Here is a 27,477-nt window from a genome sequence, read left to right on the forward strand (position 1 = left end):
GCGAGCTTGGACAGTGACAGTGAAGTCCTCGGGACTGTCACAGCATCCGGTACTGACCGGGGCTGACCCTGCTGAGCATCCGAGATGTGACAGGATGGGATGGCAGGGAGGCTTGAACTGCCAGGGGACCGTCCCCACTGAGACTGAGCATATAACTTCCTTACATCAGGACATCAGCCTACAGATCTTAGACATACTTCCCAGGAACAGATTCTCTGACAAGGCCTGAATAAACAATCTATGATAAACCCACTATATATTCTATGTTTTCTGTAAATAAAACTCCAAGGAAAGAAGCAAGGAGAAGGTGTGGGAAGCGGAAAAGTGAGGTTGGGCTATAGCTAGGAGGGATTCTCAAGTGGTCCCCATCCCTCAGTGCTGTGTTTCCATATCACCTTGCTTTGTCATGCAAAATTTAAAGAGCATTACTGACAGTGATGCAGATGGTGCATTATCTGGTCTTCAATAAAATGTTTCTTCATTCATAACGGGCTTCTGGGCAGGTTTTGTCTGGAAATATGTTCCACTCACAGCCTAATGGTGGACATCTGAAAACACTGAAAAGCTACATATAACCTTCACCAATCCAGCCACTCATATTTCTTCCCAACCATCTGAACATCTTTTCTACTTCTGTATTCTCATTTCCCTACCTCCATCTCATCACAAACCCTCTGAGGTTTTCACACAGAAGCTGTTTCCCCAAGATGTCCAAGGCTTGGGGCTTGTGTTCCAAAACTTGGCGTGTCCCTGGGGAGAGACAAACACCTGTGCTATAGTTCTGAGATCAAGTCCCTACAAAGGCAAATCAAACCAAACATGGATGTGGTTGAATGTGACAAAATACCTTTGGAAGCCTTAGCCCATAGCTGCTGTTCAACCTCACCTGCTGAAGCATTCTCTTACTGGCCTTGACAAATGTTGGCTCACTGCTCTGTATTCAAAATGTTAGTGTAATCTATCAATTTGAACACTTTGTCATTCTTTTTGTGCCTGTCTGGTGACTTCCCACTTCTGCTACATTACTGTTTCCTTCCTTCACTTAATTTAATTTAATTTAATTTCCCATCCTATCCCATTCTATTAGCTCAAATTCACTCATCAGAAATGGCCTCCACATTGCAGCGAACAAAGCTGATCTTCATAACTCTTGTTATCACTTGTTATCCACTCAAAGAGGTACATTAGAATGTGCTCTGTGCCTTTCCTTGGATGAACTTCCCACTGAGACCTTAGGCAAATGCCTTCCCTTGTCAGGTCTCCTGTCTTTCAACTATTTGCATTCTCTGTATATCTACTGAGCTGGAGCATTAGCTCCTTTATGTAAACTTCACTGAGTCCTTTGCTTTATAAAGGTTTAATTCTGGGTTTTCCAGGAGTCCTGCTTTGATCTTATAGTTTGAAATGCCACATTTTTTTTTTAAATCAGGGACTAAATTAGTCGTGTGTAAACTGGAAGTAGGCTCTTAATTATATCTTCATTTGTACCCTTTAAAAATATTTCCTACACATCTCATTTTTGATTAGAACATCACTCCTCACATGTTTTCAGCAAAGCTTTATGACTTATTCTTGTGTCCCTCATGAAATGCAAACTGCTGTACTGTCAGAGCCAGGGACTGTATTTCTATACAGCTATCTTTTGTTGTTTTTCCCTTTTGCAAGGCTTAAATAAAGTAAAACAGAAGCAAAATATTTCTCCAGTATTTCTCCAGTCACAGAGTACACTTAACTTTAATTTTAGACTTGGGGGGGTTCTTTGGTTCTTTTTTGCCTATTTATGAAAACAGACCAGCTTTCAGTATTCACTCTGGGGTGAACATCTGCTTTATTCTGTGTCCACTCACAAGTGATCGGTCTGGGAACAGCAGATATGTGGAGCTCTGCTTTGGAAAGCTTCTGTCAATAAAGGAAGGTCCTTAAACATCTGCTAATATACTTCAGGGTCTCTGTTCAAATTCCCCCTAAAATCTCTCCCTTGCCACAACCCCCTGCATGAAACTGAGAAGAGTAAGGAAGTCAGTGTGTATAGACCTTTTGCCTGTGTTGCTTCTCAGCCCTGTCTCTCTATTTCCTCTTACTTCTGCCTGTATCTCTTTCCATACACCTCAGGTCTTACATTTTGACTGTAAGCTACATGGGGTGGGGGAGCAGGGGCCTGGTTGCTCCTGGGGCACATATGGACTATGACAAATAACATGCAGCAAACCCAGCTGTGTAAGAGCTACACTGCAGACCTTCAGAGCTAATTTAAAACTGGTAGCATGAAAAGTTGAGGGAATTTGCCCTCTGTATTAGATAACTATAGATGCCCTGAATATGAGGAACGCTTGCTGGATATAATTAGGATTACAGTACGGGAAACAAAGCCTACATTCTAAAAAGAAAAGGCAAAAATTGTAGCACAAAGAAAAGTTCACACATCCACCCACATCTCAAATCCTTCTGGACAATCTGCTGGTCAGCAGATCTGTGCAGGGAGTGTGCCCTCCTCAGCTACTGCTGTCCTCACCTCCGCTGAGGCTGGACTGAGGGCACAGGCTTAGGACTGGAGAGAAGCATCCACAAAACCAGATAGAAGCTGATAAAAAGGCAACGTTTCTGAGAGACTTAAAAATCAGTGGGTTTGTGATATGAATTGAGGTCTCTTCAGGAACTAAGACTGATCCACCAAACTTGGTCATATCTAGGCCTTTACTTACATTAATCAGGTTTTAGTCCTTTAATGGTAATGAAATGATATTTTCCAGTCACTGTGTTATTTCCTTTTCTCTTTACCTATTGTTTTGTAGAAAAGACTTTTTCAGCCATGGCACTTAGAGGTCTGGATTTTTTTTCAAATGACAGTGCATTTCAAAACCCCAACAAGGTTTGTGGCAAAGTAACGTGGTAAAAATGTGAACTGTTTGACATAATAAGACATGATCTCACATTTTTAGTTTAACAAAATATACTGAAACCAGATATTTATGCAAATTATAAGAATCTCTTCTCTCCATTACATCTCAAGCAAGTCACCAAGTAAGTTCCTGTCACTGAAGAAAAAAACATGTGCAGCATGAGACAGGCTTTAAAGTGTGAAAATAACTTTGTGAATAATAACATTTTACAGTGGGAATTCTAACAGGATGTCAGCAGGAAGGTTTGCCCTAACAAGTGTTCAATGAAGAAAAGGAAATCACTAGAATGCAAGTGACTAAGCCCAAATGAGAAAGAAACTTCAATGAGAAACATGATTATTTAACTTACTAGCAATCTGACTAATCACAGGAGTGTAGTCCAGTGTTCAGTGTAAATTGCATGTCCCTCTGTCAGCTAAGTTCAAAGAGGCCATGAGACCCAAACCACTCCTAAAATGATGCCTCCAGTTAAGGCTCTGCAGTTTAGCTCTGCAAGGCCCTCAGTCCTCTCCCCTGCTCTGACCCTTTACTATGGTAGCATATGTAGGGTATAAAGGTTTCCTGTAGCCTGGGAATCAATATCACCCCTATGGACAAAGAGTATTATAGTATAAGTATGTGCATTAAAGGAAATATGTAACTTACACTGAGCTTTTGGACACGGCAAGCGCAAAGCACAGGCCATTTGAAACAGCCTGAGGAATAACCTGAATCTCAGAAGTAGGGGCCTTCTTTCACCCATTCCCTTGCCCTGGCCCTTGGCCATGTGTAGAGTTACATTCATGGGAAAGGGTAAAAGAAAAAGAGTTCTCAAGATAAGACGGTCACAGCAGGAAGATACCAGACTATACAGACAAGAAGGTGCAGTAAGTGTGTAAGATGGATCCTACGGCTGTAGCCCACAAAGCACAGCTGTGACATACAGGGAAGGTGGATCAAGCAGATGTCCAGAGCCTCTTTATCAGCTGATAAGCAGCTAGAAGAGGGGCACAGCAGAGAGAAAAGGTGTCGCCAGCAACTCTTGCAGATTTTATTTTAGGGGGGAACTCATCCAGTTACCAATACCTTGTACCGTGGAACACCATGCTACATCATCTGGGAAGGATGGGAACAGTGAAAGTGAGACCTTATTTGGAACAAGATCTCTTTTACTACATCATCCATCTGTTATCTGTATTCATTAACTCAAGATCCAAAGTCAGATTAGCAAGGATAGAGGGCACCATGGCAAGGTAATCTCTAGTCATTAGAAGGAATAACCCATGGCAGCCTGGGCTCACCTCAGGCTGCCCTGGCTGTGAACACAGAGACGACTTCAAGAGACTCCACAAAATAACATACTGTGCTTTACTTAAAAGAGCAACTATAATACGGGACTTTTAATAAGGAGGAACAAAAGTAAAAAGTTGTGGATCTGAAAAGACACCTTGAGAACAAAATGGCCAGGAAACAAGATGAGTACCACTGGAAACAGTGCTCACCAAAGCGGTCTCAAATACCAGAGAGGAGTGCCAGAGCACTCTCTCTCTAGGTGTATAAGATTCTGTGGCTGGGTGGGTCATGAGCACTGAGTTCTGCATGACAATCCTTTGCCAATGCTTTATGGCTAATTGCACCATCAATTTGCAGTGCCAATCAATTATCACGTGACATTATAGCTGATGAGGGCCAAATGCATCATTTGTTTAACTGCATACAAAACCCAAGCCCAGATAATGTAGTTACTACTCTGGATATGAAAATGTCAGGCATAACCTGGTAATTTCATGTCACAAATCTCACAGATATTCTGGTACAAGATGGTGCAATAGCATTTATTTAAAATTTCATTGAATATTAAAATTGATTTAAGCTTGTCTAACCAGTAATACAATATGTGCCTGACTCATTATTAGAGTGCAGTTTTTCATTTTCCCATAGCTGTGTTTTTATTATCATCAGATCTCTTTTGAATGCTGATTAAGATTAAACTGTGAATCTGTTACTACAAACAATTGTTGCATCATGTAAGTATGGAAGCAGCAAACTTATTTATATCATTAGGTATTTGTAAGATTTCAAGATCAAGTATTTGTCCTGGATCTTTGGATTGGGCAGGCTACTGTTCAAGAACTAAGCTGTTATTTTTTAGGTCACAGTCCAAAAGAAGGTCTGTGCAACCTCCTAGATCTACACATATAAATGATGAAGCACCTTCTAAAGTGTGGATAAAAAAAAAGAATGCTGACCTTCAGTGTAACTGAAGTGAACCATTTTTATGGAATTCTTTAGGCAATTATTCATGGATATGACAGACTAACACATAAAAAAAAAAAGCAAAACTATTTTCAGACCTTACATGACTTTTTAAAGGCCCATGGCTGAAAACTGTTTCACTGACATTTGAAATGACACAGGTGCTCTAAGCAGAGACAGCAACAATCACATCTCCTGTAGTATTTTTCATCTGTTGATGCCAAGGTAGTTAGCAAAGTCTGTAGGTAGGAAAAGTTCCCCTACAGATGTGGAAGTCATTAGCTCTAAACCTTGGAAACAGGAAAGCCTAAAGAGGCTTAACCCATATGATTCAAGTCACACTGCTGATATGAAAGATGAAGTAATTGCAGGTGTAATCAGTATTTTGAAGGAGGCAGCAATTTTTTTAACATCAAAAGCACTAACATTAAAGCAAGCAAAGAAATTGGGGGTGAAGGCAAGTCCTCCACAAAAAAACCCCTAGCTTGCAGTGATTCACTGTGCCACATTAGGCAGTAGTTCTCTGTGTGTTGTCCTAGAAGGAAATACGTGATTATTGCTAAAATATTAAGTGCTATGATTCTGCAAGCTGGCAGCACCAAAGGGCTGAACTGCTCTAATGGATGATTATCTTTCCTCCCACAGTTCTTCAAGCAGAATGGACGGCAGTTTCAGATTGAATAAATATTTTCCATTTGCTGAATAGTTGTTTTTTTGTTCATGCTGTTTGAGGTTAACTGTGCACGTACTAATCAAACCCACTACTTCCTTTCTCGTAAAACCAAAACAAAGCTTCATATTACTTTCAGGTACAGCATCTTGGATCAAAGCTATATATATACACTGGCTCTGTGTGGGTTCAAACATTTCGAAGGTTCAGTATCCTGAAAGGTGTCACCTCTTTTCCAGTCCTGAGAGTTCCAGTTTGTCTTAAAGTCTGAAGGCATCAGACACCTTCAGCCCCTTCAACATCTGTCCCAGCATGGGAATGCTCTCAATACTCGTCACCGTGGGCTTTCTCTGCACAGCCACTGCCAGTGCTGAAGGTGGGTAGATGAAGGAGGCAAGGTATCTGGGGGTGTCTGCCTTTTTTCACTTTCATGTCTTTGCAGGAGAGGGAGTTGGTACAACAGGGAGAGGAAGGTGACATAGGACCGGATGGGAGCAAGGTCTTGGGGCACTGCAAGGTATCTGGAAAGTACAGACACAGACTTTAAGGCAGTACCATCTGCAGGGACACTGGGCAGGATTCAGAGTAGCTCAAGAAGGAAGAAAGATTTTGACAAACTTGGCCCTGCAAGTGTAGTTGTGGCAGCTGATAACATGGGTATAGAGGTTTGAATGAATGGAAAAATTCCACTCTTCTTCATCGCAAATTCTTGCGCTGCAGAATTGAAGAAGATAAGCCCTGCACCAATATGGACTGGATATAAAATGAGATGGAACAAATAATACTGAGTCTTCACAGCTTATTAAAGCAAGAGTCAGTGCCTTCTCGTTGTGTAGCAGGAGTACTGAAGTCGTAAAACGCTGACAGTGAGGATGTACATGGTACACTAATTTCCCCTTAAGATTGGTAATGATTTTTTTGCATTATGTTTATCAGGCTTTGGTAAGCGTTCCTATATTGTGGCTTGGTGTATATACTGCTGCTATACTGTGGCTTGGGAATAGCTGGTTAAATATAAGGAGAAAAAAAGTTCAGAAACAAAAACATGCAAACAGGTTTTCCATTCAGCTTTACTGTTACCCTAATGGTTCTATTCCCTGTTCCATACAGGATGTCAGCCTTTCTGTTTCTAAATATGACATGATTATTTCTACTAGGCAGAAATTGTAGTTTAAATGTCTGATTTTAAATCTCAAATTTCAGTCTTACCATGTGAAGTCTTTCTGTTTGTTTGTTTTCTTATGTATATTAAAAGTTTGTGTTGAGGGAAATTGAGGCATGCATGTCATTCACTCCTCCAGTAGGTGGGCCAAACAACCTACTATTTAAATAACAAGTAATTGCTGAGATTTATAATATCATTTTTAGTAATCAAATAATTTCTAGAGCTTTTTAAAGAATATTAAATGCAATGCTAATGTGAATTGTGGTCATGGAGTCCTTCTTTTCAAAGCAGCATTTCTAGGAATTACCCATGGATAATAGGAGGTGTTAGAACTCCTTATTGGCAGGTTTCAAGGAAATAACTGCAGGTCATTTCTTGACAGTTCACTTACTGCCATGCTCTTTACTTCCTTACAGTAATGGAAGTGACTCAGCCAGCAATGGTGCTGGCCAACAGGCAAGGAGTTGCCAGCTTGGTGTGTAAATACAAGCACATTGGGAATGCAAAGGAAATTCGAGTGACACTGCTCAGACAGAAGGGCGATCAGTTCACTGAAATTTGTGCTTCAACCTACACCACGGAGTTTAAAACATTCAGTGTGGAAGAGGTCATTCAGTGCCATGTCAGCCCTGGCCAAAACAATGTGACCCTCACCCTTGCTGGCCTGCAGGTCAATGACACCGGTCTGTACATTTGCAAGATGGAGCGGATGTACCCCCCTCCCTATTTCATGAACAAGGGAAATGGGACACACATCTATGTCATTGGTAAGCCAAGCAGCTTTACAGTACTGTGATATTTCCAAGATAAGGGAGTTGCTATTATGTCTCAAAGGTCTTTAGAGTTCTATTTGTAAGAAGTGAGGGCAAATACTGGTTTGAGCTCTGAAAATCATGATTAGCTTTTATTCCTTTCAGATCTCCCTGCACACTCCTAAAGCAAGCACATAGCCATGCAATGTATCTAGCAACTTAGGGATGTTTGACAGCTTAAGTGACACCATGCATGCCTAGACAGTTAGACATACAAGTGAAGAAATAGCAGAGTAAAATGTAAGTTCTTTTAGAGTTAAAGCCTATTTTCATTGGAGATTGAGTGGGCAGGGACTCCGAGGTCAATCCTGGCAGTATCCTGGAACAGCTCATGCTAGAGAAAAGCAGAGTGGAGGCTGACTTACTGACTCTAGAGCCATCCTCAGGTGACTCATTTGTGACATGACTTGTGTGATATCCTACGTTTTAGATCCAGAACCTTGTCCAGACACTGCCATATATCTCTGGGTATTAGGAGCTACTGCCTCAGGATTTTTTCTTTACAGTATCATCATCTCAGCCATTCTTGTGGGCAAAGCGGTAAGTTCCCATCAATTCCATCCTATTCTGCTAATAACACCCTTTGTGTGATGAGGACAAGGAGAAAGAAATAAGAACACTGGGAACAAATGCACTGGGATGCTCCATTTTCCTAATGCAATGCTATTAGAACAATATAAAATAAGAGAACTTGCTGGAGCTGCCACTTATATTTATTTATGGCTCACTTGTGTTGCCAGAGTACTAGAAAGCAGTCAGCTTCCATCAGCTGGACTGAGCCTTGGCGTAGGGTTGGATACTTAAAACAGGTCCTGGATGTTTCTGACATCAAAGGCAACAGTCTTCACATATACTCTGATTTCACAACTAATTCACACAAAATCCTAGGATTTGATTTTTCCTTTTCTCATCATTCACCTGTGTGCAAAGCAAATTTAAAGAGTATTCTCCTTGGGTAGAGGGGAATTGTAACTTAAAGAATTTTAACTTCATAGCTAGAAATATCTGCACAAAGGCATGCAAAATGTAAGCCTGTATTGTCTCTTTCTGTGGGAATCTGCAGTACTCACAGTCTGTTAGAAATGAACCTGATGACAAAACCTTAAAACACACAGTACCTTCTGTCCCATACTTTTCAATCAGCCTTTGTCCCCAGAGACTAAATGAAGCTGTCTGGTGTTAACATTCCTAATTGTGAAGCAACACTGAAGTCTGAAGTAGGGCCACCTTCAAAGGGCTAAATAAATGGCAGAACTTTTTTTTTAAATATATATAAATAGCCTCTGTACATCCTGATCCTCCTTCAAATGGTCTCAACAGATCTCCTATAAAGAAGCATGTCAGGGAAAGGTGTTTAGAATGCCTTCTACTCAGTAAAGACATATCATCCATCAGTTTTCTCTAAAATGTGCAGGTCAGTGATTATGCCATGATCACTGGTTTATTTTATTGTCTTCCCATATTTCACAGATAAAGAGAAGACGATGTCTCACTACTGGAGTCTATGTGAAAATGCCTTCTGAAAAGCTACAGAAAAAAGTGATTCCATTCCACATCACTGGTAACTGTAACAAGGAAGGAGAGAAACCATTTCCCAGCTGGGATGGAGAGTCTGCTAATTCAATTCAGTTAAAGAAATAAAATTAATTGTCTTATTACAAAGGAGTATGGGAAGGAGAGAGAATATTCCTTGTGACTTCTACAGTTTGGTGGAGAATAAACAGTATATGCATGAGTATTTGAAGATTAACCCTGTCACATCAAAATGGCTACATTAGGCCATTGAATCTTTGAGATGTATTGTACCAATATGTAGTGTGTGTATATATATATACATATATATATATATATAGCATTAAGAGCTATTGCTGTTGTAGTTGAGCATCTTACTGTCAAATTTTGTCACGCCTACTGATCAACTGAAATTCAAACACTATTATGACAGAGGCTTGTGTGTCATTGCAAGGCTGATTCTACAGGTCTGGAGGGCAGAGGTGGAAGAGCACACTAATGTACAAAGGAATGTTGACTTGTTTCCCTGCATTGATATTTATTGGTTCCTTGTCTGGCATTAGTGCTCTTCCACAGAGGCATCACCACAGGCTGGCACTGATGACACTGCTGCTCTAAAAGCCTGACCTCAGTTCCCTTCACTGGCATTGTATCCCAGCAGTGCTGTGCTAGAGCTGACACTGATGGTATCTGAGCCAGTGCTGACAGTTTGGTTGCAAAGGAGGCTCCAGCAGAAACTCTTATGCTGTGCTGGGAGGATGTTCCAGCTCTGCTGGGCCTTGTGTTTTACAAATGCTAAATTAGCATCTATCCAAAAGGCAGAAGTATGTTGCTGTGTTTAACTGACTCTATTTTCCATGAAAATACTGACAGCGTATAATCTTGTTTATCAGTTATGTACTGGTCAATAAAAACCTTGAAGCTTTGCCCAAATTCAAGTTCATTTCTTATTCACTGTTCTCAGAAGAAACAGGAAGTGGCTACATGTTAGAAAGCAGTGAAGACAACATGAACCTTTCCCCTCTGACCCTGTGTTTTGCCCTTCAGAAGCAGCCTGTGAGCTCATGCCAACACTCCTTTCTCAGCTTCCCTCCTCAGCCAGCCAGCATTACAACCTGCCAGTTGTTCTGTTTGTCGAGTTAGAGCTGCTGTGATGCTGTTCAGAGACACTACCAATTGCCTTTTCACTTCCAGCAAAGTTACTTACTTGCAGAAGGGAGCTGTAATGACTTTGGCAGCATCTCCTGTACATGCTTAAACAAAACACTAGTCCTAGTTTCAAATCCTGTTTCCTTTGCACCACTTTGACACTCTCACTCACTAAATGCTAGTCAACACACAAAGCTGCTGGAGGTTAAAACTATCTCAGCATTCTTAGCTTCTACCTAGTACTTTGACTCTCTGCTATCAAAATTTCACCTTGCAGCTCAAAAACCTGGCAGCATGTGTCTGTGTTTCTCAGCTGTGAATCCATCTTCTTGGCTACACAGGAGTGAAGTCAAACCCCACAGCCCTTTATTCCATGTTCCTGCAGTGGCAGCAGCTCCCAGAACACTGAATCTCACAGCTCTTTCAGTTAGCTTTTCCCCTCTTGCCCATTCTTCTGGTCCCACCTCCAACTGTGCAAAGAAACATTTCCATTCTCAATTTGCTAAGGTTTGCAGGTGATAACTGCTCTTTGTTGATACACAATTAAACTACATTTAGTAAAAGTAGCATCTGATGACACATCCTTTTTCTGAAGGTGTTTTTGGTATTCTGACATCTGCCTGGGATTTTCCACGTTACTTTTCACTACTTGGTGTTTTGCGGATAAAAAATAGTCAAAGATCACATCTGGTGTCACTGCAAAATGACTAAATTTCTGGCCTTCAAGTGCGGTCTGGCCAGAGAAATGTGTTCCATGATTCCATGATGAAAAACAGATTTGACCCACATATCCACTTGTGCAAACTCTATAAAGCATGAATAATCATACAGGGCAAGTTTTTCCACCATAGCAAGTAGTAGTTCAGATATCCTGTGAATCATGTGTCTGTCTCCTAATCAGGAATCAGTTGTTTCTTCTTTGTCCTTTCCTTGACAATTCCTACATACCGAAGCCAAGAACTTACTTTACTTAAGCAATCTAAAAGCAGTTCAAGTAAATTATTCTCTAAGTTTATCCCTTCTGGGCGAAAAGATGCTTTGGACCTGTATCCATAATGTCATGACTTCTGTCCACAGCTGGCAATGAATCTGTGTCACTGTGGAAACTGTGTATATTCCAACTCACCTCCATTTCTGGCAGACAGGTTGACCTTCTAGCAGTTAGTCAGGCCTTCTGCATCCACTTGGACTACTTCCTCTTAGCTACAAGCATTTCCTTGAGACATTCAGCCTGTAATGACCAGGCCAGAATTCTGGCATAAATAAGCAGCAGGTTGCTAACATAACTGAATAGTGAAGGTTATGTGAGAGAAGAGCAAAAACGATCATCTCACATATGAAAATAGCAACATTTTGTGTTTGCTCCTGCTCTTAAATAGTTCTTGGTATGATGTTTATAAATTATCCTATTAGAAATTACTTTGCCCCAATTGTCTAGCTCTTCTGAACTTCATTCTCAGTAGTTACTTTTTCATACCTTCTTTTACTTCTGCAGTGCTTCATTTTCTCTGGCTTTCTTTACCCACGTAGCAGCCTTTCCTGAGCTAAATGTTATACAGTTGGCTTTATTGAATTTTGTTCTAAGCCATGTTCTGCTTTTGGATTTTCTGGCAGGGTAATAGGTGCACTCAAATCAGCAGATGCTGCAGTGAAGACCAAGGTGAGATTTCAGTTCAGATTTTACTGACAGTGATATTCTTGTAATTTTTATCTGGCACTACAGAGAAAAGTGGAGCCTAAATGCTTGCAGAGATAATATTTATACCTATCTCCATATGGTCCATATAGCAGCTAGTTCTGATGAATGCAGAGCCCAGACCCCAGGGAATTTCCATTGTCCTGTGCTGCCCTCCAGAACCTTGAGATCTGTACTTTTCCCTGGTACTTGGAAAGTGCCTTTTCATTATCAGTACTCCAAAATAGTTTCCACATACAAGTCACCTATAGTGTTCTGTCAGATCACAGCAGCACCAGAATGAAAGATGCAAACTTTAAGTCAGTGTACATCCCAGAAAATGCACTAAAGAGGAAATTGTGCCTCTTTCTGGGAAGAATGAGAAAAGCAAAGGCAAAAGGATTTGGTCTTGGAACTCTGCTCATTAGACTGGGGAGTTTAAAAACATAACCGAGTATGTTACCTGGACAACCAAATTATGAGACCATACTGCTTGCTGAGGTTCAGGAAGAGTCTCTTTTGTTGTGGTCTTCACCCAGTCAGGAACTCTGGCAGCCTGTCTGTGAAACAGAGATCATGAGTTTCTGGCTGCACGAGTGGGCATTCACAGGTGTACTTGTCTGCACCAAAGACAGTGATATATGCACATACCACGCCCCAGCCCCAAATATTCTACTTTCATTTTCAACCAATTTTTTATCTGAACTACTTTTTCCTTGTAATTTTCAATTACCAGAGTCCTATCTGACACAAAAACCCCTATGACAGAAGTCTCCCACATGGCTACTCTATAAATAGGCAATGAGTAGTCCACCATTTTAGCATTAGAGATTGCCCACTCTTTGAAGGAATATGTGAATCTGAAGTTACTACTCAGTCAGATCTTGAGGTCTGTAGGGAAAATCCATTAATTCTGTTTTCCACAGACCTTTGCCAAATTAAAAAAAAAACACCAAAAAATAATCAAGGACTCCTAGACTGTGCAAGTGCAGACATTTTTTACCTACTGCTATCCTTCCTAACCTCCTGACTTTTCCTCAAGATTCCCTTGGGCCTAATTTCTTGTTTTTCAGGAACCTGATGGGTTTGATACAACTCCTGTCTGAGTACTGGCTTCAAGGTTTGCAGGTCCAAAGGGTATGAATATGCGTGTGAGGGGCTGAGATGACATTTGTAGGCAAAGTACATGGGAAGGTAAGATACAACTGGCTTCTTTCTTTCACTAGAAAAAAGCTGGAGATGTGATGGTGAGGATGAGGAGTGAGTATTGAAAAATAAACCAGAAAATGCACCAGGTTCCCTGTGATGGGAACAGTACGAACCTTGACTAAAGACCTTTGCCTCTAGGCCAGGAATAAACAGGGATCAGATACAGATTCAAGAGTTGTAACACAAAATCCAAACCAAAGTAGATGGATTTATGCATTACTAAAACCCAATTTATTGTTGTCATTTGCAAAGTGCATGCTTGCTTCATTATGTAAGAGATACTTTGGGATATCTTCTGTCATGGCCAGGCTGTGGGACTTCTGCACTCCCTGGAAGGTTAATGTATATTTTGAATGTAGGTTTATGTCTGGAAGTGAGGTGTGGGGTAGAGGTGAAATTCAGGAAATTTTTGAGATGCAGAGAATGACAGAAGAATTAAAACAGCACCACAGCACCATACTCTGCTGGTCCTGCAGATTCCTGAGCAACACTTGGGCACTTCTACACACAGACATTCAGCACTTACATGACTTTGTTATCATTTTATGTGAATGTTTTTGTGACTGATAAAAGAACAGTCGTATTTGAGGGCACTTCTATAGGAAAGAGAAATGGTGAGGAACTGTGGTATGTTTGAGCAAGTAAGAGTTATTGATAAAATATCTTAGAAACTAGGAGTGGGCTGGGGGGTTGTGCAAAAATTGCCACTGAAGGCAGTTTAAATTTTTTGTTTGTTTATTTACTGGAGGGACAAACCTAAGAAGAGTTTAAGTAAGGGACAAAACTTCATTGGGAATCATTAGCAATTGTTGCTGAGGTGACATGGCAGATGTCTCCATGAAGTAAGAGGTTATTAACTACTAAAAATTTCACTTTTTTCAATTTTTCAAATGTAGTTTTCTTTCTGTTTCCATAGTGAGCTGTCTTAACCACAGTCATGTTTTTATATTTTAATGAACATGTTTTAGTGGTTATGAAGTTACAGTTGAACAAAAAATTCTCAGTTTCTTCATTGGCGGCTTTTCTTTTTCATTCTTTTCTGACTTCTGTTTGACCTGCTTCATTAAACAAAAAAAAAACCCCTTGCTTTTAAGGAAAATGGAATTCCTCATGCAATTATGATTCCAGTAGGTGGTGCTTTTAGATGATCACCTCCTGTAATGGGATATGTGACACAGCTGGGAAACGTGAAACACTGGGAAACATCTGGCTGGAGTAGGCTGTGCTCTGAGTGGGATTTACAGACATCCCTGCTGTACCCTGCGATGCAGCAGCTTGTGCTGAGAGCTGGAGCAAGCAGCAGGATGCTTTGCTCTTCCTAGACAGGACCAGTGCCTGGGATGTGGGTTTTCTATAGGAAATGAACATTAATGTTTGGACCAAGATTGCCATTGACATGAAAAACGTAGGATTGCTGGTTTTATATTAAAACCCCCCACATACACTGAGCAAATACTCCATGTTTCTTTCAAACTAGAAACTGAGTAGCCAGACCACAAAGACTCCTCCTAGAGTTCAGTATAGACAGGCAATAAATGAATCCTGCTCTACATTAAATGGGTTACTGTTAACTTACTACACCTTAGTCCTGTTTTTAGAGTTCCTCCTTGGGAATTTGTAGCTTCCTGAAACTAGTGATGAAAAGGGTCAGCAGAAGTACTGCTTACTTTTGTGCAAACTAGAAAGTCTTCCCTCTGCAACATAGAAAGTGTGAAGATCAGTGTGTACTGACTTCCACAGCACTTAGTGCTGGGCACATGCAACATCATCAACTGTAAGAAATATCCCAACCTCCTTCCTGTGAACATTTGCTTTGGAAGTTGGTCTCTGTTGGTCTTCAGCTGATCCAGAGACCTTTCTCCATGTGCTCATATGTGGGGAAAGCTGACGTGTTTGAAGTCTTGCAGAAACTCTGGTAAGACTTCTTCTCATCATGTGTGCTTCCAGAGTTGGCCTTTTTACCTGCTAGGCAGAGCTGCTAGTTCTTGCTATTGTCATCCTTCTACTTTGCTTGAACCCAAACAAATACGACAAATAGGGGATTAAAAATAGGCCTTCTCCTTCCTGTGCTACAAAGGGTATTAGGCAGTATTATGGACTAATTGATTTGCATCATGCAGATTGCAAATGTAGATGAAATGAGCTGGATAAAAATTATAAAAATACTTGGAGGGGGAAACAAGAACTAAAAATAATGCACTCTTGAAACTGTCACAAAATGTGGTACGTTAGCACTACTTAATCTAGATCAGAAAGGAAAACAGTTCATTTCTCTGTAAGTTATCAAATCCTTCTGGTAAGTGACACTCTGGAAACATTTAACAGCTTCATAACTGGCTGACTTAATGTTTTACATGCAGGAAAGATGGCTAGAACAGCAGTAATCAGCAGAATAAGTTGGTTTCATAGTTGAGCTTTGTTGAGGTGTTATATCGTGTGGGTAGCATTTATAAAAACTTTCTCACATTTAATTCTGTAGCAAAGATGACTGTCTGCTCCACAAATTAATAATATTTTCCTTTCTCTTATAATGCCAAACTTATATTATATTATATGACTATTTGTCTAGTCTTCTTTTCATAGTACTCTCTCACTAAGATGAAACATCTCAAGTCCTTTTCTCTCTTCATGTCTCTAGAATTATATAATAACATTATAATAATTTTTTCCAATAGGTTCCAAACTTACATTATTCCTCCTCCCACATGTAAGCCACAGGCACACATCTGGTGTAAAAATTCCTCTCATTAATGCCATCATTTATACTGTAATTTTCAGCGTAACTTCCATCACTGCTTCTCATGTTTTTACTCCATATTTTATGATTTAAGAAGACCAGGCTTCCATGTACTTTCATTAAATACAGCAATTGCTGTACTATCACTGATCACAAGGAAGGTGTTGTTCTTTCATGGGCGTGGACAAGACACTTCACTCTTGTGTTTCAGATGCCTCAGTTAGAAATACCCCTTATGCATTTGCATTATGGTTCCTGGAGGAAGGGCAGTCACGGTACCAACTGTGTCCATCTGTTCTCTCTGTTTGTTTTTCAATGCTGGATTGGGCCACAGGACCCGACTGCTTGTGTCTCTTCCAACAGGTGTGGGAAATAGTTTGAAGGCAATGCAGGCTCTATTTGATTCTGTAGGTGTATGATACGCAGGGGAGGGTTCCAACCTGCACAGCACCTGAATGAAGTCAGGTGGCAAAAGGAAGAGTCTGGAGGAGGTGAGAGGCAGTCAGTCTGTCTGCACACCACGTGAATGTCAACTCTGAATGTGGCACCTTTCAAAATGGTTTTCCCTAAAAAAGTCGGTTTAGATGTGGCAACACAGATGCTTCAGGTTTACTTTTCAACATGCAGAACATGAAATACTCAGCACCCAGCTCTGCACTAGATGGATGAAGTACTTGAATTGAGGGTCCTCTTCCATTTACAGTAAACGTCTGTATTTATTTTGGCAAATTTTTGTGTATAGAAAGGTTCCGAAAAAAGGAAATCTGTTGGTATTTCTAAATTAAATACTTGGACTGCTTTGAAATAGTGTTTAACTTTAAAATTTAACTCTTTCAAATTTATAACAAAAACTCCCCTTTTTGTCAACAGAAAATAATTTTTTTCTCAACTTCCTAGTTTGTAAAAATTTCAAATTTTCAGTTTAGGCAGTGAATTTAAAACTATTTTCATAAATCTAGTCTTTGCAAAAGAACAGAAATTATGGATGTGAGTGTCAAACCTGTAAAGAAAAAAGGTAATGAAGCTTTAATAACATAAAATCCACAAGGCCAAATGTGGTGTAAACTATTGTTTTGATCTTTCTCACCTTGCAATAAAACCAGGAGTGCCCTGTGTTATTTGTGACATTTGACTGGCTAATGAAGGTCCAATTATTATTCAATAACTAGTCAGCCTTTTTCTGATTATGCTACAGGTAGTTACCATTATGTGATTCCAAGGTCAGATAATTATTATGACAAACTGAACTTTAGATACTGCCAGTTGGACCTATCTGGGTCTTTCCAACCAACTTTTAACTTAGTCCTTTCTTTATCTTATTAATTTAATTGTCATGGAGGCCAGTTTATGGATAAAAAGCATTGATACTTGTAGCTAATTAATCACTCACACTAAGAGCTTGTTCATGTGACTTTAGGCCATGTGATTTTAAGTCACAAAATCTTACTCATCATGTAATAGTAACAATAGGGTAAAGTTTAGTGAATGTTTAGGTGTTGCAGAAAGCTGTCCCTGCAACAGAACTGGAAGAGAAGAAGCTGAAAATAGCTTGTTGCGTGTGAAGCAGGTAGTGTGGGAAAGTAGATTTAGGATTTAAATCTATTAAACATATACAAGGAAATACAGTAATATAAAATTATGCATATGGAATATGCATTGCTCTATAATGAGCATGCCTGAAGACATCCCATGTTACCTGAACCCACACTTTATTATAATAAAAAGCTCTTGACAAAACCTGTGACTTATTCAGTAATACATTGTCTTAACTTTGAGCTGAAATAAAACCTATAAATTATCAGAAAATTGAAGTGTTGCCAATTTCTGTCTTGTTGCCAGAAAATATCTGCATTTTTTGCTGAAGTGCTGTTTTCAGTTCATTCAGCATGAAACTGATGCACTGATGATATGTGATCACCAGAGATACCAAGTCACTTTTGAAATAGAGTGTTTAAAAAGAATACCTTAGCAAAATCTCAAATCATGAGATTTTAATAGGTTATGCAAAATTCATTTAGTTCCTGGACTAATTTGTTCACTTGGGTAAGTACAAGGCTAACACTTTCCAGTGGTGGGTGAGTTGATCCAATTAGTCACCTTCACTTAACCAGAATTGTCCAGAAAGCTCATACAGAGCACTCTCATTTATTTAAAAAGCCTCTGTACATGTGTGCATGTGCATGAATGCATCCATTAAACCATGTTTGACAAAACTTTCCTTGCATCAAAGTAACATTTCATATTCAGTGTCAGAGACAGGAATGAGAAGAGCCCCTTGCCTGAAGGCTGTGGGTCCCAGCTGGGAAGTGAGGCAGCAGGTGGTGCTGCCCCATCCCACATCAGGCAGTGGCATGCCCAGACCACCAGCTACCCACTCTCAGTGGAAACCTTTGAAGGCTGGCAGGCCCTCTTGATTCCTACTGCAAATAGGTGAAAGGTGGTGATTTTGCACTGATAAAGATTGGGAAATTCTTATCTTGAAACTTTACAAGTCTAACTGCAACCATTGTACTGATTTATTTGTTGCATTAAAGCTCTTGGAGATTGCAAAGAAGGATCTGTCATTACCAACCCTGTCCTGTTACAGGGTGGACCAGCAGCAGGCAGCACTGTGAATCTGTGTATTGCAACACAACCAGGAATCACTGCTTTCAACAATTTCCAGACACTTAAACACCCTTTACTGAGTAGATTTTTATGACAGAAGGAACAGGTTATATAAGGTTCAAAACCAATAAATATCATTATTTCATATGCAAGAAAGACCTCTGATACAAAAAACTCATATGTAACCCTTATCAACAATTTAGGTGCCGCCACCTACCAAGGATTAGTCTTTTGAATATGTCCCTGGCTGGAGTTTTGTCTGTGCTGGTAATATTGTGTTTCATTTTTCTTTTCCCTCTCCAAGTCACACATACTGCAGTCATGCATCTTGATTGCAGTATTTGTAGGTATTTAAGTATGAGGTATCACAGCTCATCTTTTTGAAACTGGTAAACTACGTAGCAGACTGTCCTTGGCTCTGAGCCCTGTGCAGCCTCTGCCACCTCCCTGGCTCTGGGAACACCCAGACACTCAGTTCTGCAACAGAACAATACAGTGGCAGGAACTCTTAATATGTGGTAATATTATTACTCACAAAAATCAGGAAGAGTATAACATAAATGAGTACTAATTAAATAGTACCTGCTTTACAGGTATCATTCAAGACCAGAGCAGGCAATAAAAAAAGGCAAGAATGATGCTCAAAGACACAGCAGCAGCTGCCCACTTCCCAACAGTGACCAAGAGTGGCTGTCAGGGAACAGTATAAAATAAAGTATGCTGTGAAACCTCAGGAGCTTCAGAGGGTGTGCCTTTGTATTTACCAACCTCAAAGGATTTCTCTTCCATGGATTTTTCCTGCCCCTTTTCGAAACCCTCTGGACTTTGAGTACAGATAAACAAGGATGATCAGCTATTACATATTACAGAAGAAATGGAAAAACTCAAACCAACACAAATAGCCTTGAGAACAGTGGAAAAACCTAGAGAGACCAAAGGGGATATCTGGGGTAGTTTTCAAAGTTTGGAAACAATGAAATGTTTATTTTCATAGTGGAAAATTAGTTATGTTTCCATCTCAACTAGAATAATTTGTAGCTATATGATATAAAGCTAATAATAAAATCACCGCTTGCTCTTCTGTAAACTGCTAACATTAATCACTTAGTTACAAAAACGTAAGTAGAAGGAAAAATGCAAATGGCCAAATTAATTTTTTCCCTTTCAACTATTTTTTTTCTTCAATCAAAAGAAGCACCAAAACAGTCCATCACGCAAGCACTACAGAGCTTTCACTGATGTCACATAAAACACAGTGCAACCACAGCAAGCCAATGAGAAGCAGAGTGGCACGACTGGCTTCCTTTTGTTTTTTCTTTTGTTACAGCTTTTTCTTACCTAACACAGAAGGAAAGAAACCAATGGCCTGCATAAATCAATGTAATATCAATCAATGATCTGGTAAGTACAGAATCCTATATTGCTGATTGCATGTGCAGCAGGACATCCAGGATAAGGAGTAACACCTCCCCACCAAACCATGAACACCAACAAAACAAACAGCACTTACAAATTTCCAGGTCACAATACTCACCTCCTAACACCAGGCACAGAGGTAAGTCTTAAAAACATCTGGGATAACCAATAGGACTATACTCACATCCAGCAGCATCTCTGAAGAGTTACCTGAGGGCTGCTTTTGTCAAAGAGAGGATAGTTCAGCTGAAAAACAAAGGCATCAGCTGTGATGTTGACCTCTATGATATGTACTGAGCACAACTCCATAGCTGATGGCCTGGAAAGGGCTACACTTTGCCTCTGCTGCTGACCCAGGAGAGCAGGCAGGCAAAGGATAAAGAATTTGAGCAACCAAACAGGACAAGCAACAAGAAGAGATGGCTTTGAATTAAAGAGCGGCAGGACATATGCATGTGAACACCTGAAACAGTGGAATAAGCAGTTAATCTATAAACAGATCTACAGAGAGAAAACAATTTATCACACCATATTTTCCAGGGCCATATGATGAGACATAGCTCTGTTCCAGGCCTGGCAGCAAACCAAGGCAGCTTCCAGCCAGAAGGGAATTCCTGAGTAATTCTGAAGTCAGGCTCAGGAACAGTGCTATCATTAGCCCCAGATGCTGATGTAATATTAATGTTTAGCAGCATGTCAGCATAGGGAGAACAGAGAAACAGCAACTTTCACCTGTCCTGACAGTCATCTAAATTCATGAGTGTGTAAATGTAAGGACTGTACCAGATGAGAACAAAAAAAATAATCATAGGTCAAGTATCTGGCCTCACAGATAAATATCCAGCAGTGGGTGCCTAGTGAAGAATGTAACAAGAGAAAACCATATGGCAACGCTATCCTGAAAGACTCTCATAACCTATAAAAATTTGCAAGTTGAGGACTTGTCTTTGTAGCTCAGCTGACTCTGTCGAGGAGACAGAAAATCCAGGATTCTGCAGTATTTACACAAACAATATGGACACCTCTATTTCCCCAGCTTTACTACGCTGCAGAAGGCTCCAGCAGGCTGCCTGACTTCTCCTCTGGATTTGGGTGTGCTTTGCTGTGGTTCAGTCAGGATCATATGAGGCTACAGACCCAAACCGAAGCAGCAGCAGTGTGGCTAGGTGAAAAAAAGCCCCCTGGGCAAAGACTCAGTTTTAATGACTGGAAACCTCAGACCCGAGATCAAAGAGACCAAGCATGTAAGGCTTGTTCTTTTCCAGTCAGTCATGGGCAAACAGGGCCCTGCACATTCCTATAGAATGCTTATACATCTGCCCAGACCAACTTAAGAGTATCTGGGAACAGCTTTGACTGAGCAGAGCTGACTGGGGGTTTATTCCAAGCACAAGGGTCTATTTGCTACTGTGGAGCTTGCCTGAAGGTAACCAGACACTTCCTGCATTCTGGATGACACAGATAAGAGTTGATTCGGATACCTTCGCCCTGAACTGTATTGAGAGTGCACTAGAGACACACAGGGCAGCTAATCAAGACTGAAACTGGGCAGCTGCAGAGACAGTTCTTTTTGCTCGAGTGATGTATTTCTCGGGAGCAGAAAGGTGTGTGGACAGAGGCTGGGAACTGCAGTGAGGAAATCTGGAGTCTTTATATGACAAAGGCCAATTCACCAGAATATCCTATGGTGATCTGCAATGTCATCAATGCGGTTGAAGTGATGTTTCACAGTAGTCATTTCAATCTCAACATGTTCTCTAGAGAATATAGATATCTGACTTCTATTTTTTGCTGTCACTCTAATTATTACTGCAAATTCTTTTTTGTGTGGTGACATCATCCAAGCTGGCTTCAAGAAGTGTGCCTAGACACCTCCCTTACAGAGGGATTGCTGTGACAGAATTAATTTTGCTCTGAATTTCTTTTGTGTACTGGACTTGGTATCAATACCAGACAAAGATATAATCATGATCCACTTCCTCATTCTCTTGAAGTTGTGATGTATGCCCTCATGTGAGGGATTTGTCCTCTTTTTCCAGTTTAACACATGCAGGCCAGTACCACATTTAACATGTTTTGCACATTTCCAGACCTTGTGTGGCCCCACAAGCTGTGCTGATCATAAGCATATATTTAACCTTATTTAACTGCTCCAACTTCCATAGGTTCACCCATATAACTAAACTCAAAATTGTTAGATTGTATAGTAAGGGAGACCTTCCAACCTGAAGCCTCTCTGCTCTGATATGTGTAATCACAGTTTTACTAAAAAGCCAACCCAGGCTTGCCTGGAATCAACAATCCTCACCCACTGCCCTGAGGAGGGTGTGCTCCTACCAGAACGAAACACAGCGACACACAGAAGTGACTTCTATTCAAACTCCATTACCTCTTGGTCTTTCCTGGCCTGCTGGAAGGACTGTTTTTACAGCTTGTTCTTTCTGAAGAAGAGATGAACAACGTTAAATACCTACACAGAAGACCAAAACTCCCGTTTGACTGTGGCACTTTCAAAACCTACTGCACGCTATGAAACCTGCTCTGTCCCTCCAAGCACAGACATCAAGAGACACAGACATTGCACTGCTCTCTGCTTTTCTTTCTGATGAAAAAGAACACTTTTAAACATAAACATAAAGCCACGTGCACGTGCAGAGACTCGTGTGGGATTCTAGGAAACCACAGGGAGCAGTCTCACCTCCCTGAGGTGCGGGGTCACCCTGGAGGGCTGCCCGGCCCGGAGGGAGCTGCGCTGGGCCGAGGTCGGGGTGTGGCAGATCCCCCAGTCCGGCATTAACAGCACCTCCTGCAGCACACACAGCCGTGCAGTCCAGCGGGCGGCCCCGGCCGGCGCTCACGGCCCCACTGCGGTCACGGCTCCCCTGCCCTCAGAGCCCCCTCCCCTAAGGGCACCTTCCCACAGCGCCCCCTCTCCTCAGGGCTCCCCTCCCCACAGAGCCCCCTCTCCTCAGCGCTCCCCTCTCCTCAGGGTTTCCTTCCCTCAGGGCCCCTTGCCGTCAGAACTCCCTGCCCTCAGAGCCCCCTCCCTTCAGGGCTCCCCTGAGGGCCCCCTTTCCCTCATGGCTCCCCTTTCCTCACTGCCCCCCTACCCTCAGGGTGCCCCTCTCCTCAAGGTTCCCCTCTCCTCAGTGCCCCCCTGCTCTCACTGCCCCACTGCCCTCAGTGCCCGCCTACCCTCAGTGCCCCCCGCCCTCAGTGCTCCCCTCACGGCTCCCTCACTGCCCTCGGCCCTCCCCGCAGCCCGGCTCCCGCCGCGGGGCCGATCCCGGTGCGGCAGCGCCCCCGCGCGGCGAGGGGCGGGTGGTGCCGCGGGGCTGCGGTGCGGGCCGGGCCGGGCCGGACCGGGCCGGGCGGCGCTCCCGGGGCACGCACGGGGCTGCAGTGCGGGCCGGGCCGGGCCGGGCCGGCCGGCGCTCCCGGGGCACGCACGGGGCTGCAGTGCGGGCCGGGCCGGGCGGCGCTCCCGGGGCACGCACGGGGCTGCAGTGCGGTGCGGGCGGGGGGCAGCGGGTCAGCAGCCCAGAAGTGGTGTTCCCTCCGTGTCACAGCGCCCAGCCTGAATGAAGGGCACCTCTTGGAAGCGTCTCCTGCGGAAGGAGAAACAAATGCCTCACCGGTCCGTGCCGCGGGACCCGGGGGTGACACGGCACGGCAGTCCGGCTGGGCTGTCTTTGTTCTGGTACCCTCAGGGGAGTGCGAATAGACCAAGCAAATGGGAGTAGTGCCTTCGGGAGCCTTGGCCTGAGCGTACAAAGCAGTTTGTTCTCAAGAAACCTGTGAGATTCTGAATGACAGGCACAAAAGAGAGGAGACCTAGCTACATAGTTGTGATTTGATTGTTTTTACTCCTTCAAATCCACCAAGGCCTCAGCTGTCTAAGCCTAGCTCCACTTAACCACTAACAACAGTGAAGCCTGGCCTGAAAACACCTGAGAAACAGGGTTTCCAAAAGCACTTTGAGACAGCTGAGAACAGACAGTAGCATGTGTGTGTCCTCAGTCATTTTTGTGTTTCTGCAAGTCCAAACCAGGGTTGTGCTGCTTCACCTGTCCTTCCAATTTTCAGCGTAACTTTCTTTTTATCTACAAGAATGCATCACAACTTTGGGGACTTTTTCTGTTGGAGAAAGTTCTTTGCTATACTGTCAATGCAGTGGCAGTGAGAGTTTACCTTTAAAAAGTAATCACAACAATGCCGAGATAAAAATCACACCACAAACCCCAAATAGTACCACAGAATGTGGCTCTTTCTATCCTAACTCCTTCAAGGCAGCTGACCAGATAACCACATAACAAGAGTCCCCACCCTACTACAATCTTTGAAAGAGCTGGGGTGTGAAAATTTTACAAAATGTGTATAATTCATCACTGTCACATCTAGAAGACTATTAAATTCACATCCAAAAGCAGAATAGTTTCCATGGTCACCCAGCTCAGCAGCACATATCTGTCATGCACTGCTCCCCATGTGCCAGACTGTAACAGTCTGTCTGGGTCCCCAGGTGTGCACTTCAGTTGGGTTTTCCATATTTACTATCCATTCTGGAAAACCTCCATTCTGGAAAACCTCCATTCCAAACCTAGATACAAGCAGCCCTGTAATGAAGTCCCACACAGCACCACATTGGCTGTAGGGAACTGCAATTGCTTCAGAAGGTATGCTCCTCCTTTTGGAACACTGCACACTAACCCAGGCCACCTACAACCCTTGTATTCTCCCAAACACCTCCTGCACACTCAGGCACATACCACCTGAAAACACCTACTGCTCACAGTCCTCTTTCTAGTACCCCTTGAGGGGCAGGAACATGGTGATTTCCTTTGTTGTTGCTATTCAGGACAGTAAACTTTCCCCAGCCACCCCATGGGTCTGCAGTCCATGCCACACCACGAGCATATGCACATGAGCTTCCTTGAGCCTTTTCTGTCTATACCCCATGTCCTGGAGACCTGCTTTGGTACCTCTTTTAGGTAACTGTGTTGCAGGAGGCACAGGGGCTGGACACGCAGAGGCAGCTCCTGATACCAGATGGGGACAGTCTTTTCCTCTGTGGCTCTCAGTTGCCTTGAGTCAGCCAGTTCAAAACAGTCCAGATCTGAAGTGGCATTTAGAAAAATGGAACAGTTTGGGTTGGAAGGGAGCCTTAACCACTGCCTAGTCCAAGCCTCTGCAGTACACAGGGACATCAACCAGGTCAGGTTGTTTCCAGTGATGGGGTATCCACTGCCTCTCTGGGCAACCTGTTTAGACTTGACTGAATTTGCCACTTAGTGCCTGTTGACTGAATTTGTAGGTCAATGCCCTTGCCAGCCTTAGAGCTGGGCTAAACTCAACATACTTCTTTTTTTTTTTCTTCTTTTAGAGAAGTCTATGACAATGAAATATTCTCAAGCATCATCCAAAAAAGTGACTCATGGGGTACCTGAGCTTTTACCAAGGAGCAAAGCCACACACACTCCCACCCCACAGGGGACAGTCCCATTAGATCTGCTCTGCAGGGAGGTGTTCTCCCTTCTGCTGAGCTGAGCCCCAGTAGCCTCCACTGGCACGTTGTTGGAGAGAATATTACAGCATGCCCCAGGGGCCTGCAGTAGAGATCAGACCGATATATCAGTAAAGGAATCAGAACAAATGAGGGAGCACGCGAGCTGCATTTCAGGCTGAAATCTCTACATCCTGAATGACTGCAACTTGTTTATACACCTAATGGGGAGTGGTGCAGATGGGAAGTGGGATTTAAAGCCATCACAGAACCTTAAAAATAGCACAGTGAAAATCATTGTTCCTCTACTCAGTTAGGAGGACAGGAAATGAAAACGCATGAGTGTGGAGGCTCTCTGCTCCAGTCCTGAGGGAATGACCCAGAGTCATGAGAATATAGGCCAGATAGTGAAGAGAAGAATGAGAAGCAGCAGGAGAAAACAGAATATAATTTGAGTGGATAGACTGTGGCAGCCTCTGCAGAAAGGATCACAAAACATTCTATTGCAAGAATACTTTATATTGCTGTGGGCAACTGCTCACCATCCATAAGTAGAAGTGGAAGGCTGTTGGTGAGACAAAAGAGACTTCAATGCACCTTGGTTTCACAGTGGACATTGCAGTATCATTCTGCTAACATGGGCATTGTTTAAGGTGATAACAGTAAGTATAAATAAGAGTTATGTGATTAAACAGAGCAAAGAAAATACATATCATACACACAGGGAAAATCTTTGCTGTGGCCTTAGGGAAACAGAAAGTGTTGTTTTCCATGTTACTTGGAGTAAGAAGGGAGAAGCACTGAGGATATGTGGTAAAGAACCAAGGGATAAGCTCATTTCTCTATGGAACTTGGTGTATCACTGAATGCATTTTTAAAGACATAAAAATTCACATAAGAATTTTCCAAGTTTTAAATAGTTGGTGATGGCAAGTCAGAAGCAAGATAATAAGAAGATTATCACTATAGGGTAGTGTTGTGGGTAGGACATGAAGAAAGAATGGGGCTTGGAGACAAGGAGAAGCTACATTACAGACAGGAGTTACTGCACGTGGTGATGGGCGGCTTCTGCTTGAGGAGAAGAGTAGTCAGGGACCAGGGGACAGTCAGGTTAGAGCAGGAAAGAAGCCAGCTCTGAGAGGCACGTGTGGATGGGAGAGAGAAAATCAAGACACAGAGAAGAAAAGTGAATGAGAATGGAAAAAGGAAGCACGTGTTTGTGAGCAAAAATAGCTACAGTTGTAGGAAATGTGTTGTGGAAACAGACTGTTTGTCCCAGGTGGTTAACTGTAACCAACTGTAGTATTTAGAGGAAACATTTCCAAATTGCAGTTACGATGTCTTTGTGAAGTAGGTAAGTGCTGACTGAGGAGGGAGGCAAAGACAGAAGAATCGAAAGGCAACGGAGAAGTCTCTGGTGGTGCAGGACTAGAAGGTGAACATCCCTCGTGCTGGGCCCTGAGCTAGACTTTGTGTGCCTTTGCTTGTGAATACACACAGTGAGAGCCACAGGCTCTGCTGGCTCATCATCAAATACACTTGAAATCACTGTTTAGATGAAACTTCAGAGAGCTGCCAAACGTACCCCAAAGCGTACTCTGGGCTGGACTCTTTTGAAACAAAGGGATCAGTGTGTCCTAGCATCCCAAGTGCCAGGACACAAAAAAGAAGGGGTAATTCCAGACTTCGGGAAGGAGAAAGGACATAACATACACAAACTGTTTACTGGCTTTAAATGTTGTAGTGAGATCTATGCCAACCAAGCTACACTGGTAGCTATTCTTAACCCAGAAGTGAAATAGATGTGTATTAATTATCTCTGTGCTGGTATGACTTATACAATCACAGAGAGAGAGGAAAGTAGCAAGTTGCTCCAAAATAACTATA

General features: G+C 42.3%; 1 protein-coding gene across 2 annotated transcripts; it reads left to right on the plus strand.

Moving 5' to 3' along the window:
- Nucleotides 1–5,953: 5,953 nt before the first annotated feature.
- On the plus strand, nucleotides 5,954–10,218 carry CTLA4 (cytotoxic T-lymphocyte associated protein 4). 2 transcript variants are annotated; one of them, XM_071562206.1, is made up of 4 exons: nucleotides 5,954–6,322; nucleotides 7,387–7,737; nucleotides 8,213–8,322; nucleotides 9,253–10,218. In XM_071562206.1, the coding sequence occupies exons 2-4, from the start codon at nucleotides 7,389–7,391 to the stop codon at nucleotides 9,421–9,423; spliced, it is 630 nt and encodes a 209-aa protein (XP_071418307.1). In that variant the 5' UTR covers nucleotides 5,954–6,322; nucleotides 7,387–7,388; the 3' UTR covers nucleotides 9,424–10,218. The 2 variants fall into 2 exon arrangements, with proteins under 2 accessions (XP_071418307.1, XP_071418306.1); XM_071562205.1 differs by having other exon boundaries at nucleotides 5,954–6,181.
- The last annotated feature ends 17,259 nt before the right edge of the window (nucleotides 10,219–27,477 follow it).

The sequence above is a fragment of the Pithys albifrons genome, chromosome 8 (genome assembly GCF_047495875.1).
Source record: "Pithys albifrons albifrons isolate INPA30051 chromosome 8, PitAlb_v1, whole genome shotgun sequence".
NCBI lineage: Eukaryota > Metazoa > Chordata > Aves > Passeriformes > Thamnophilidae > Pithys > Pithys albifrons.